Raw genomic sequence first — 13,515 nt, forward strand, 5'->3', positions numbered from 1 at the left:
AAGGTGCGGTTGGCCTTCCTGACTGCATCCCCACACTGCCGGCCCATGTTCATCTTGGCATCAGTGATAACTCCAAGATCCTTTTCTGCCTCTGCACTGACGAGAAGGGAGTTCCCCAGCCTGTAGGTATGGTGCTGGTTCTTCCTCCCCAGGTGCAGCACCTTGCACTTGTCAGTGTTGAATCCCATCCTATTTTCATCTGCCCACCTTTGTAACCTGTCTAGGACCGATTGCAGCCTATTCCTTCCTTCTAGCGTGCCCATGTGTATATCTGTATATGACCTTCCTAATCACAAGGACGTGTGTGTGTGTACACATATACTTTTGGACTTTCCAAGGCCCAATATTTCAGAGGTATTACTTTTAGTAATCAGTTCATTTGGTTCTACATTAACAAATAATGAGGAATTGCTGTAGCTTTCAGCAGTCTACCTTTTGTAAGTAATCCTTTCTCTTTGATCATTTAAAAGCTTTGGAATGGAGCTGCCTTTTAGACTAAATCTAAGTAAATAAATACAGTGCTTCCAAGTTTCTGTTTAATTAGAAAGAAATAAGATGATAACAAATAAGCTAGGCTGTTCAGTAATGTACACCTAACAAGGTGAGCATGTTAGTATGTCAGAGGGTAATAAAGCAAATATACCTTAAGGGACATCTTGGAATTGAAACTCTGCCTCTGTCTGCTGTAGTCATGCCAGTATCTTGTGCAAAACAGTAGCAGCATCTCATTGTTGTGCTTCTGTAATCTGTGTAAAGTTACTACTGTTCTGCACAACAAAAAAATCAAATGTTTAGAACATTTTCCTTCTGTGCTCATTTATTTCCCTCTCCTGCCGATGGCATGATTACTCAGACAAACGCAAAGCTTCCAAGATCTTTCCTTATAAGAGCCAAGACATATTTAATTCTTGGTTCTGTTGGGGATGGTAGGTCCGAAACGCACCAGAGAGCAAGTTTGAGTGTATCTGACCATCAGTACATTATCTGGGGTCGTTGTCCTTTCTAAAATAGCTCTTGTGAGTTCAGTAACAGGAAAACTAAGTGTCGCTTTGCGGACGCATCACAGTATGGTACCTGTTTAGAAAATTCCTGTTAAAAGAACTAAATGGACAAAAAAAGAATATGATAGAGATAATTTTATGATCCTTTCACTTATTCTGCCTCAAAATAGGAAACTACTGAACTAGTATTTTCTTCACTTCTCAGAGTTTAGGTCATATATTTCATTGTTAGGTGTTCATGTTTTGGTTGTTTTAGTACTATTTGGAAAGATGGATATTTATGCATAACCTTTGGTCATAAAGTTCACAAGGGAAATTTGTTGCATTTTAAAACTCCTTTATGCCTAGTGTCTCTGCAGTAGCATAAGTAGGCAGTTGAGTGAAGATCCCAGGACTCATCAAAATAACACCTGGTTCCAGTCATGTGTTGGGGGTTAATCAGCACATGGATACTTTGTGGGGGGTATCTGGAGTACACAAACATACTGAGCAGTGTTGAGCTGTGGGGTCACCATGGCTTGAAACACTGTTGACTCTGCTAGCTCCCAGCCCAATGAATGTATGGTAAATCATGAATCTTTGTCTTTGGACCTAATGGTATGCATAGTTTGTACTACATATGAGTGCCAAAGTCCTACTCAGAGGTATGTTTATGGAATATCTATGGTAAAACTTGCAACAATTTCCAAAAAAGGTAAAATACATTGAAAGTCTATAGATACCTGTAGCAATTTGCCTATGTGCAAGTTACTAAAGGTATGTTTCTTTCAAGGTCAGTGCTTTCAGATTTACTCTTTACTTCCATGTGCTCAGGAAGAGCAGGATTTGACAGTATGTAGCAGGGGAAAGGGCTGCAGAAGGAATAAATTGAGGGGGAGAGGACAAAGAGGCTACTTAACCCCTCCCCCCCGATTTATTTTCACTACTGTAGCATGTAGCAATGTGAGGGGGACAATTTAAGGCAAGCCTCCAATAATTAGATGCTGTACCTGGAAAATTGTAACAAATTTATACATTTTCCATATATAGAATCTAATTACTGGGGGGTCGCATATATTCAGGGTTGTCTTATATTTGAGTAAATATGGTAGATGTAATTCATCTGCCTATGTTCGCTGTTGCCCTCTACTCACTGGTCCATAATGGACACCTGCCAGATATTGTACTTAATCCTGTTGTTCAGATGATTGTGGTGCTGTAGTGTTGAATGTCCAGTATTCAGCCTTTGCTGATAAAGCAGTCATTACCTCTAAAAAAAAATCTAGGAAATTAATTCATTAAAAAATATATCCTATTCTGAAAATATGTTAAGGTTGCAAAGTGTAGAACTGACGAGTTAGGAAAGCAGTTTTCATAGGGTATTGATACATTTACCCTCTCCTGGCAATGCATTCTGATAAACTCAAAGTACATGATTGCATGCTATTTTTTCCTCAGATTTTGTCTCATTTCAAAATGGATGGTGGTCATGGAATGAATTGAACTTGTGTAGGGAATGACTCTATTATCTGTAACAATCATTGCTCCATTTGTTGCAGAAGTTAGAAGCCATATAGTCAGTGTGGTAGGGTATGGCAGGAAGAGGAAGCAGTTTCATTGTTAATATTATTAAATGCCCCTGTGGAGTACTGGATTTTATGCCTGCTTCTGCCACAAAATAAAATTGGAGAAGTCATTGGAGAAGTAAATTTTTCATAAGTAACCACAAAAGTTGCACGTTGTTAGTTTTCCAGGTACCAAACTTGGCACTAGTGTTCGATTTGCAAAAGAGCTGACAACTCACAACTGCAGTTGAATTAGTTGAGAGCTTTAAGACTGACCACCAGTGGTAGCAAGGCAGTGCATTCTGGAAGCCAAAGTATGGGGTGGAAAGTCAGAAAAGCTCTGATTCTGAATTCTGGCTTTTCCACTGACTGCATGGCACTAAGCCCTTTTTTCAGTTTCTTCATCTGTAAAATGGAATATAATACTCACCTCTATGGGGCTAATTGGGAAGAGCTAATTAATTAATATTTTTACAGTCCTATGAGCAAATAGAATACTATATATTTGCTAACTACACTGAAAAATAGGACGTAATGTTGGATGACTGATCACTGGGTATCCAAAGCTAGGTGAAACTTCTTCAGTTTTTAGCTTTGGTCGCTTATGGGTTTTGATTCCTCTTTGAAGAAAAACTTCCCTACAGTGTAAAGATATAAAGATAATAAACTAATGCTTGTTAGACCCAAATGCTACAGTAATGGTAACCAGAGAAACGTCAATGAGGAAATTACGTATTTTGTACTTATTGCTGAGTTTGGTTAGGGTATAGTAAATAAAATAGGATGGCTACAAGTCAAGTGATAAATATGAAGATAGAAATGAAAGAGCTGATTTGTTCACTGAACACAATTCAAATGAGCCAACTAGAAAGACCCAGAACATGGATTGGGAAAATCATCATACCCAGGTAAATTTTAATTAATGCTATTTGAGGGAGAAAAAATACAACATTTGGTTTTATATAAGCTTTTATATACTGAGGGCGAGAACAAACTTTGCTTTTTTTCAGGGACAAATTATGCGTGTGATTGTCTCAGAACAGAAACTTCCCAGGATTGGCATGTACACACGCTGCCATCCTAATAAGGGTGTAGTGAACATCCGAATGCACTGCTGATTTTCTGCCATCAAATCAATGATGCAGTGTTAGGATAATCATTCAGGCACACTTTGTGATATCCCAGGATAAACTGTTAGTACTTATCCCATTAACCTTTTCCGGACTTATCCTGGGGCAGTGGATATGGACATCTAAATGATTGTGCCTTATCCAAGGATATTTTATCCCAAGACAAATATGACTTCTATTTGTAGCCAGAATTTTTTGTATCAAATAAAGAAATTGTATTGAAGTAGGCAGAAAATATCATACAATAATGCATTTATGAATGGATGAACAGAGGGATAATTTTGTCTAATTTTCCATCTGATATTTTTTAGGTACAAGCCTATGCAGAAAGTGGATGGGGTTGCAGATGGTTTCACAGGAAGTGGTCAACAGACAGGCACATCTGTTGAGCAAACTGTAATTGCCCAAAGTCAACATCATCAACAGTTTTTAGGTATGTAAGTGGACACTACATAGCTTTTTAAATAAACTGCTTTAATCAACATGAACACCAGGCTACTGGTGCAATATTTCTCTACAATGGTTCTCTGTGAAAGCTGTCATTCATAATAGGGCTTATAAATGTTACATATATCTTCATTTAAAGACCTCACATAAGAAAACCATGCAAAATCTATCTTTTCTCTAAGCTTTTATATTTTGTATATTGGAATAAAATTTAGCGTGTACACTGTGTGCCAGCTTTACAAAGGTAGAGACCTAAATGGAGTGCCCCAGGGGTCAATCCTGGGGCTGGTTTTGTTCAATATCTTTATCAGTGACCTGAAAGATGGGATGAAGTGCATTCTAAGCAAGTTTGCAGATGACACTGAGCTGGGGCAGAGTAGTAGATACACTGGAGAGTAGGACTAGGATTCAGAGACGTCAACAAATTGGAGAATTGGACCAAAAGAAATCTCAAAGAGGAGGTTCAATAAGAACAAGTTCAAAGTCCTGTACTTAGGACAGAACAACCCTGTGCACCGGTACAGGCTGACTAGCTAAGTAGCAACTCTGCAGAAAAGACTCTGGCAGGTTATAGTGGACAATAAGATGAACATGAGTCAACAGCGTGCCCTTGTTGACAAGAAGGCTAACAGCATACTGGGCTGCATTGGTAGGAGCATTGCCAGCAAAACAAGGGAAGTGATTCTTCCCCTCTGTTTGGCACCGGCAAGGCCACATCGGGAGTAGTGTGTTCAGTTTTGGGGCCCCCACTACAGGAAGGATGTGGACAAAATGGAGAGGGTCCAGTGGAGGGCAGTGAAAATGATTAGGGAGCTGGGGCATATTACTTAAGAGGAGAGGCTGGAGAAACTTGGTTTATTTAATCTGAAGAAGTGAAGACTGAGAGGAGATTTAATAGCAGCCTTCAGCTACCTCTGGGGTGGTTCCAGAGAGGATGGAGCTAGGCTGTTCTCAGTGTTGGCAGATGACAGAACAAGGAGCAGTGGCCTCAAGTTACAGCAAGGGAAGTTTAGTTAGATACTAGGAGAATAGTAAAGCACTGGAACAGGTTATTCAGAGAAGTTGTGGATTTTTAAAACCTTGCAGGTTTTTAAGACCTGGCTAGACAAAGCTATGACTGGGAGGATCTAGTTGGGGACAGTCCTACTTTGAGCAGGGGGTTGAACTAGATGCCCTCCTGAGGTCCCTTTCAACCCTAATCTTCTATGATTAAGCAGTGGCCATAACATTTTTGATCCCATCAACTGCATTCTCAAGTCCCAACTGGGTATGAAATGGAATTGTTTCAGTTTTGCAATTATGAAATAGCTGTTTGCTCATGAAGATGTGTCCATGGCTGCTGTAATTTTAAATGATATTACTTGCATTATAGTACACTGAGGGGGCCAGCATTTTAAAACTGGAAACCCTAGGCTTGCATGCCCATTCCTCTGCATGCATTTACTATAGCTGACCCTGTAAATCAAACAATTGTACAAATGGTCATTTAATAATTATTTGCATATACATACAAATGATTTTAAAATGATACAACAGTAATTGTAGACTTAAAGTCCTAAAAGACAGGATTTTCAAAAGCCTTTTCCTAAAAGGTAGGACTTTCCTTTAGTTTATTTCAGGTCATTGGGAATAGTAGTTATAGTGTTTTTGAATCTCCCACATAAAAATTGGTAATTCATTTTTGTTGCGTATCTCTACTTGGAAATATTTATGCAACATTCTGAAAGTACACATTAATGCATGAAAGTCTAAGAGTGTAAAACAAACTGGTAGTTAAAATGTGAACAGACATCCATGAGTATAATTTATTCTGTCATGTACAGAATATTTCTTGTAGACTTAAATACTTGAGTGTGCCTTTGCTGTGCAGAAATAGTATGTCTGTGACTTCATTTTAACTGGTTGTATAACATACACAGTAATAGGTTTTTTACTTTTGCTTTTAAAATAGATTGTTTAAAATTAAATATTAATAATTTTCACATAGCTTATGCACATACACACATATGTACATAAATGTGAAAGACTTTTCTCTTTGCTAACTTTGACCTTTTAGAATTTATTTCTTTGTATTGTTCTTAAATGTGTTCCTAATTAAACTGTAATTGGCACCATTCATAATAGCTCTCTTGCATTATGTTTTCATGGAAACAGATGCATCTCGAGTACTTCCAGAGTTTGGAGAAGTTGAAATATCTTCTCTGCCAGATGGTACTACCTTTGAGGATATCAAGTCACTGCAGAGTCTTTATCGAGAGCACTGTGAGGTAAGAAAGATGTATTTTACATGAACTCTTACTTTTGACTTGAGCTAAAAATCAAGGACTTTCAGCGTAACGTGACAGTACAAAACACATTACAGCTAATGGCAATACAGGTGCTGCCAGTATGTTCATTCTATATAAAACAGAATTTTACAGGATTTTTCTGTAGTCTCTCATTTCAAAAGGAGAGCCAGTATTAATGATTAGCTAGAGTATTAAGAATGAAAATTTGTTATAGGTTTTGGACAGGCATAATATTTCTAACAAGAAACATGCCCTTTTGCCACAGCAAAAAGTGAGCATACAGCCATTCAAGTGTTTTTTCATAGGAAAAACATAAGAGTTTGTAAAGAATTAACTCTTTACAAGAGCAGCTTCTGGACAGTACAGTGATTTCCAACTGCATATATAACACCTATCCAGTTGTGTGTGGAGTGCCACTGGGTATACATTGATCCTTCAGCATCCCAGGAGGCTGTGCTCCTCATCCCAACTTCCCTCCCCTCTCCACTCCCTCTCCAGCTCCAGGGACTCTGTTTGTGACCCACATGGAACTTGACTGCCCCAGCAAGGTAGAGTCAGGTTCACGGATCACCTCACAGTGTCACTGCTCTTAACTGGATAAGATAAAGTCCGTCCTACCAACAAACAGGGTAGGAATCTTAGAGTAGCCTTGTAGACCCTCCTGCTGCACTTGTATAACCCCCCCCAGCATACCGTATTGGGCCTCACTCCCACCTTCTTGGGAGGAAGGGCTCGCCCAGCCATCAGCTTCCAGGTGGGGCTCCTGCTGCAGCTGGAACCTGCTTGCTTAGAATAGCAGGTAGGGAAGCGGCAGGGCTGGTCAGGGAGTGGAGTTGCAGCTGGACAGAAGCTGGAGCTCAGAGGCTGCACCCAGAGGGGCAGCAGGAGTGCAGACCTCAGCTGGGCAGGGTGTGGGTGAGGGAAGGAGGTGTAGGAACCCCCTGCATACATACTCCCCCCATGGCATGCAGCCCCAGCTGCTGGCAGCAGCAATAAGCAGGGAGGTCAGGGTCCTCGTGCTCGATGCAAGCGCCCAGTGGGGTGCAGCTCCAGCCAGTGTGGCGCAGGGAGAAGGGGTGCAGCCTGCCTGGCTGCCTCTATCACCAAGGTTCCCTTCTGCTTCCCCGCTGAGTCCAGTGCAGGGCTTCTTCACTGAGTGTGGAGCTGTAGGCACATGGCACAGAGCCTGGCCACCTCTATCATGGGGACTCCTCATGACGCACTTGCAGCTCCACACTCGCAGTGGGAAAGCTGAACTCCGCAGGAAAGCAGGGGGCGGGTCTCCCTCCAGTCCCAGCAGAGTGCAGGGACAGCGCAGCAGGGGTGACAGAGGCAGCAGGCTCCAGTGCAGGGCTTTCCCTACTGCAAGTGCTGGAGCTGTAGGTACACAGCACAGAGCCCTGGCAGTAGAGGCAGCCAGACAGGCTGTGTTCCCTTCCCTCGTGCAGTGCTGGCCAAAGCCACACCCCACCAGGTGCCTGCTCTGGGCATATGCGCCCTGACCTCTCTGCCTGCTGCTGCTCCTAGGTAGCAGGGGCTGCACACCATGGGGGAGTGTGTGGAGGGTCCCTACATCCCCCACCCTCCCTTGCACCCCACACACCCACACCCTTCCCCCCACAACTCCCATCGACCTATACATACACCCCAACATACCCTATGCCCCTCAACACAGCCACACCCTCTTACAACCCCTGCACACACTCCCACATGCCACCATACACACACACACACACATGCAATATAAAAGAGTGACACTTTATTTTTTAATTATTATGCAATGCCTTCTATATACGCTACACAATCACAACTCACGACATATTTTTTGTAATAAAATTAAAATATAGTAGGTGTTTGACTTCTAGTGTATGATTTGTTTTTTTTTCTGGTTCTAAGATGGCAACCCCTGCTCCCAAAAGGAGTGTTTGGGTGGGGGACAGCAATGGGAGGGACTTCCGGTGGCAAGGGTCAGGGGTTAGGGGGCAGGACTTCTGGTTCCAATGTGATGCCCAGGGGGTGGGGCAACTGTCATTGAGTGAGGCTACCTATGTGGCCCTGGACAGCTCATCAAAACTTGTTCAGTGGCCCTCCACCTGAATTAATTGCTCGCCCCTGACTTGCAGGGTGGGAAGAGAGGAGAGAAATTAGGTAGAAGACTTGCTGTACTCTCTTTGTATTCTTTCAGGCAATATTGGATGTTGTAGTGAATCTTCAATTTAGTCTGATAGAAAAATTGTGGCAAACTTTTTGGCGTTATTCTCCCTCCACTCCAGTTGATGGCACTACTGTTACTGAACCAAGGTCAGTACAGGTCTCTTTTCCATTTACTGTTTGTTATCATCATGTAATAGCATATGTCAAATCAAATGGAATCAGAGTTATTTATATAAACTGAAAAACCCTACTTGATGTTTGCTAGATTAAATTACTAGGTACCACAAATTGCACTTTTGAAATTATTGTATCTGTGTATTCCCCCCCCACAAGTCCCTTTTTGTTTGTGTGCTTGGAGGATTAAAATAGCATTTTTTTCATGATGTAGCATGCAAGATTTTTAGGTAAGGGGAGCATTCTTATCACCTCCACCTATAATTTATGTGCTGTAACAGAGCTTTAGAAGCCATTTTCCAGTCTTATATGATACGAAGTATAGCAGCGTTGGGTATTCAAACATCTATAATGCTTTATTAAATACTATATTTTAAAATCCATTCTTCTTCTTTTTTATCAACATGTAAATTAATTTTCATTTATTCATTTGATACATTTGTTCACGCCAGCAATCTGAGTGAAATAGAAAGTCGACTTCCGAAAGCAAAGCTGATAACTCTGTGCAAAAATGAGTCTATTCTGAAATGGATGTGTAACTGTGACCATGTGATGTACCAGGCTTTGGTGGAGATTCTCATTCCTGACGTCCTTAGACCTATTCCTAGTAAGTTGAACAGAGATGACATCTTGTAAGGATTGTGTGTGTGTGTGTGTGTGTGTGCGCGCGCGCGCACGCGCCTGGTTATCTTGTGTTTGTACTACCTTCCGGGAAGTCTTTGGGATTGATTCTGAAGACTGCAGAAGTAGTGTGTGTGGACACTCTTTAGTTCTGTAGAGTAGAAAGATGTGTACCTAGAATAGGTATCATCAGTGGATGTAGGATTTTGTAAAGGGGAATGCAGGAGCAGCCTGTGATGCCGTAGGGGTGGCTACACCTCCTGTACCCAGCTTTCCCTCCCCCATCAGGTGGGCATACCCTGAAGTGTGAGCAGCAGTACCTCAATCAGGTAAGGACCTTCTTTCCTCTCTCTCAGTCCCACCTCCCATCACATCTGTGCTCAGTGACGTATCTCCTCACCCCTGTTTCCCACTCCCATACCCTCCACTGCTGCCACCCCTAGCTGTTGTGGGGGTGGGGGGAGGCTCCACAGGCATTCTTACTCTGCTCCAAATGGGCTGCACAGGGTGCCGGAATCAGCCAGAGACAGTAGTAGTCATGGATGGGTTCCCTTCCCCCATGCCTGCTCCTGAACTGGCAGAGAATGTCCTGGGAGCAGGGAGGAGGAACCTAGCCATCACTGCCATTCTTCCTGGCTGGGCCCAGTTCTCTGCAGAGTCCAGTTGGAGAGGGAAGGAATGGCTGTGAAGCCCCCTCACCCCCAGGTCAGCAGGGATGGTGCGAGCAGCAGCAGGTGTGGCAGGGGGGAGTGGGAGGTTACAGAACGTGCCAGAGATAAGGATGGGGGGAAAAGTCTTACTTCCTCCAGGATCTTAAGAAAACTGACTGCTGCTTCTATGAATGTGGGTTGTGTCTGTGCTATTGTGCCCCCTCCAGATGTGCCCCTGATTGGCACAGACATTGTATTTAAAGAAAATAAGACTGGTAATTTCTACATATTTATAAAAAAAAAGAGGCTAAAAACATGCTTCCTGAAGGTTGTAGGATATATTTTGCTGTGAAATATGCTTTGGTCATTATAGATGATATATTTTGCTGTGTCTGAATATGAAAAAGGTGTTCCTTTGTTTTCTGGCTCTAGTCTACCTGATAGACTTCAGTATGCTCTGGTTCTGAGCATGTATGTCTGTTGGAGTATTTAAACTAACTTCACTTGGCATTGCCTTAGGCCTTAGATTAAGTTACAAAAAATGTGGATATGCTCTCGGATTTTAGTTTTGGACAACTAACAAGTTGTTGTTGATCCTCCAAGTATACTAAAATCAGTAAGCTATTAATGTTGATGCTAAATTTTACTACTAAAAACAAGATAATGCTAATTCAAACATGTTAGCCCTATTTATTTTTTCAGTTTAGCATGCTTCTTGTTCTATGTACCACATGAAAAATTCAAAAGATTTTTAAAAGAAAAATTTAAAGACTGACTAAAGTATTATGCTGCACAGTTGGTAATACTGCTGACTGTACTATGATTTCATAACTAAACAATAATTATCAAATTGTTTAACTCAGGAATACAGTTTCTTTTTTCAAAGTTGGTTTTATTGGTACCTGTAACTGCTCAGGCAGTTTACCTTGCAGCTGTTTTTGATTAAAAAAAAAAAATCTAATTTACCTTAGTTTCTAGCAAAGTTGACTTTATAAAATGTTTATTGTGTCAGGCATGTCATGCTAATATTTTCTACTAACAATAATAGTTAATAATATCTTACAGATAAAATCCATATCATTATATTAAATATTGTATTCTTTCCATGGACCAAACAGTAATCATTTCACAGTTAGGTTGGCTTAATGTTTTAAGAGATGGTGCCTCAAAAATAGCTGTACAGCTAGCAAAATCACTTTCTGCTTGTGTCAATAAAAATACATCTATAATGACTTCAGTTATTACAAACAGTTCAGAAAAAAATTGCACCCACTGCTTTATAAGAACATGCTACTGACCTTTGCCTGTTACTGAAACAAAATTGGACTTCACTATATACAGTATATTATTTGCAGTACAAAAAAGGTTGACAATATGACTCAAAGATCAAAAGTTAGCCATTTAAATATATTTCCATCGATGTAGTAGGAAAAAAAATGTTAGATGGTTATTTTTCTTTATCAAGCTATAGAGATGATACAGGTGACCCCTATCTTTTTATAAACTGAATAAGCCTTTTAAATTAATTCATTTTGATTTATGCTTGATATAGTCTACTTTTCTAATATAAAATGTAAGCAGATGGAATCTTATTTTTAAGCACATGTAATTCACCTTCAACTAATAGGCAAAAAAATGCAAGATTTCAGAAATTGAGTTAAGGCTTAAATTTAGAAGAAAAAAACAACTAATTTTGTCTTTCCTTCACACAAGTCTTTTTTTATTTAAACATGATTATGAAAATGAAGCTGCCATGGAAAATGATAATGTATAAATCTGTACACTGATTCTTGTATCAAAATTGCTTTTTCTTTGCCTTCCACTTCTTTTTTTGTGCTTTCTATTAGCCCCCAGAGAAGTTTCATAGGCTAGCTGAGTGATTACTAGCCTATGACATGTTCTTGCCTACTTTCTGTTTATTTAATAAAATAAAAGAAATAGCGTTAATGCAAGGTTTTAGAAAAGGGCTCATGTGTGGAGCATTTCTGTCTAAGCTAATAGCGACTTCATGTACATTTCACGTACATTCTGATTGCCAAAAATGACAGAATATTTCCATTTGGAAAAAAATGTAGCAATGGATGAATGTACTATTAAGCAGATTTGGATAATTATACATATGGTTTTGGGAATTATTGTTATTTGGACAATTTTCAGATTACTTATTAAAAATCTCTTCTGATCTAAGGACTGCCCTTTACCAAGAGGCCTCTTCATATCATTTCTGGGTATCCAGCTGGCTTTCTACTAGGGCTGTGCGAAGCTTCAATCATTAATCTGATTTGGGAGAGATTCAGCACAATTTGGAAACCAAATCTCTGAATCTGAATTGAATTGGGAGACCCATTAAAAGATCCAAATTGAATTCAGAGCTTCCAGATTGATTAAAAAAAAATTCAAAGAGTGTGGCAGGGCACTGTTTGTGCCTGCCACTTTAAGGGCCTGGAGCTAGCAGCTGCCAGGTGCCTGATGAAGGCAGCTATTTTGAACCTAGGGCTGCCCATATAAACAGGGCAGTTTTGCTGCTGGAGGCCAGGCAACAAGATCGCTTGGCTGCAGGGCTGCTGGTATCATTTGGAGGTAAGGGAGGAGCTGTCGGGGATGGTCAGGAGGCTCCTGGTCCTGGGCATGACCTAAAACTGCACCCTGCTGGGAGTGGGTGGTCTTGTGGGGCTCTCAGTGGTGCAGGAGCCCCCAGGAAGTGCCAGGCCAGTTACCACCCAGGTGAAAGGCGGGTCAGGGCACCTTAACCCCCAGCCCCCACAACTGGGTGGGTTACCCCTTTTGTAGGGTCTGGAAGGTGGACCCCAGAGGAAGAGTGTGAGGCCATGGACTCACGAACTTGTCTGAACATTCCCCCGACTAGTCAATGCTAGGGGGAGGGGGACCACACCTGTGAGGGGGAAGCAGCTCAAGGAGCTATGTTGCTGAGAATGAAGGTGGATGAGGATTCTGGGGCCCAACGAGGGGCCGGTGATTGTGAGAACTATGGATGCCATCTGCGAGGCTTGGGCTGCGGTGTAGGGGAGGAACAGAGCCACAGATAGCGCCCCCAGCATTGGGGCAAGAAATGGGCAGCCTCCCGCTTATTAATATCAATTAAATAACAACAAGGTGTGGCGGGAGGGAAGGTGGGCAGTTAGCCCAGAAACAGGTGGGTGGGCCACAGTGAGATCGGTCTGGAGCAGGCCCCCTGTTACAAAGAGATTTGGAGATTTGGATCGGCTGGGGAGAAGCAAGCGCAGCCGGGCAGCTGCAGGTTCTCCCGCAGCTCCTCCAGCTGTATCTGTCTCTCTGCAGGTGTGGGGAGCCGCAGAAGAAGGCCCCATGGCTGCTATGCCCAGCCCCAGCCTCCTGGCACTTAAAAAAAAATAAAAAAAAATAAAAAAAAGCCCTGGCCACACTCATCAGCTGCAGCAGTGGGGATCAGGGCCTCTGGGAGTTCGTGGCAGAGCCCCCCTGCACAGCATGGGGTAGCAGAGATCAGCGCCCTCCCCCCCACCCCT

The 13,515-nt window shown here is 41.8% G+C and overlaps 1 protein-coding gene across 2 annotated transcripts in view; it reads left to right on the forward strand.

The window, feature by feature from the left end:
* RFX3 (regulatory factor X3) overlaps positions 1-13,515 on the forward strand; it is a 299,582-nt gene that overhangs the window by 251,385 nt on the left and 34,682 nt on the right. For both annotated transcript variants that reach the window (XM_019517634.1, XM_019517633.1), the window contains 4 exons: positions 3,987-4,108; positions 6,277-6,389; positions 8,596-8,711; positions 9,191-9,345. In XM_019517634.1, coding sequence (XP_019373179.1) covers positions 3,987-4,108; positions 6,277-6,389; positions 8,596-8,711; positions 9,191-9,345 — 506 coding nt within the window. The remainder of the gene's footprint in view (positions 1-3,986; positions 4,109-6,276; positions 6,390-8,595; positions 8,712-9,190; positions 9,346-13,515) is intronic.

The sequence above is a fragment of the Gavialis gangeticus genome, unplaced genomic scaffold, assembly GCF_001723915.1.
Source record: "Gavialis gangeticus isolate Ggan-Ray unplaced genomic scaffold, GavGan_comp1, whole genome shotgun sequence".
NCBI lineage: Eukaryota > Metazoa > Chordata > Crocodylia > Gavialidae > Gavialis > Gavialis gangeticus.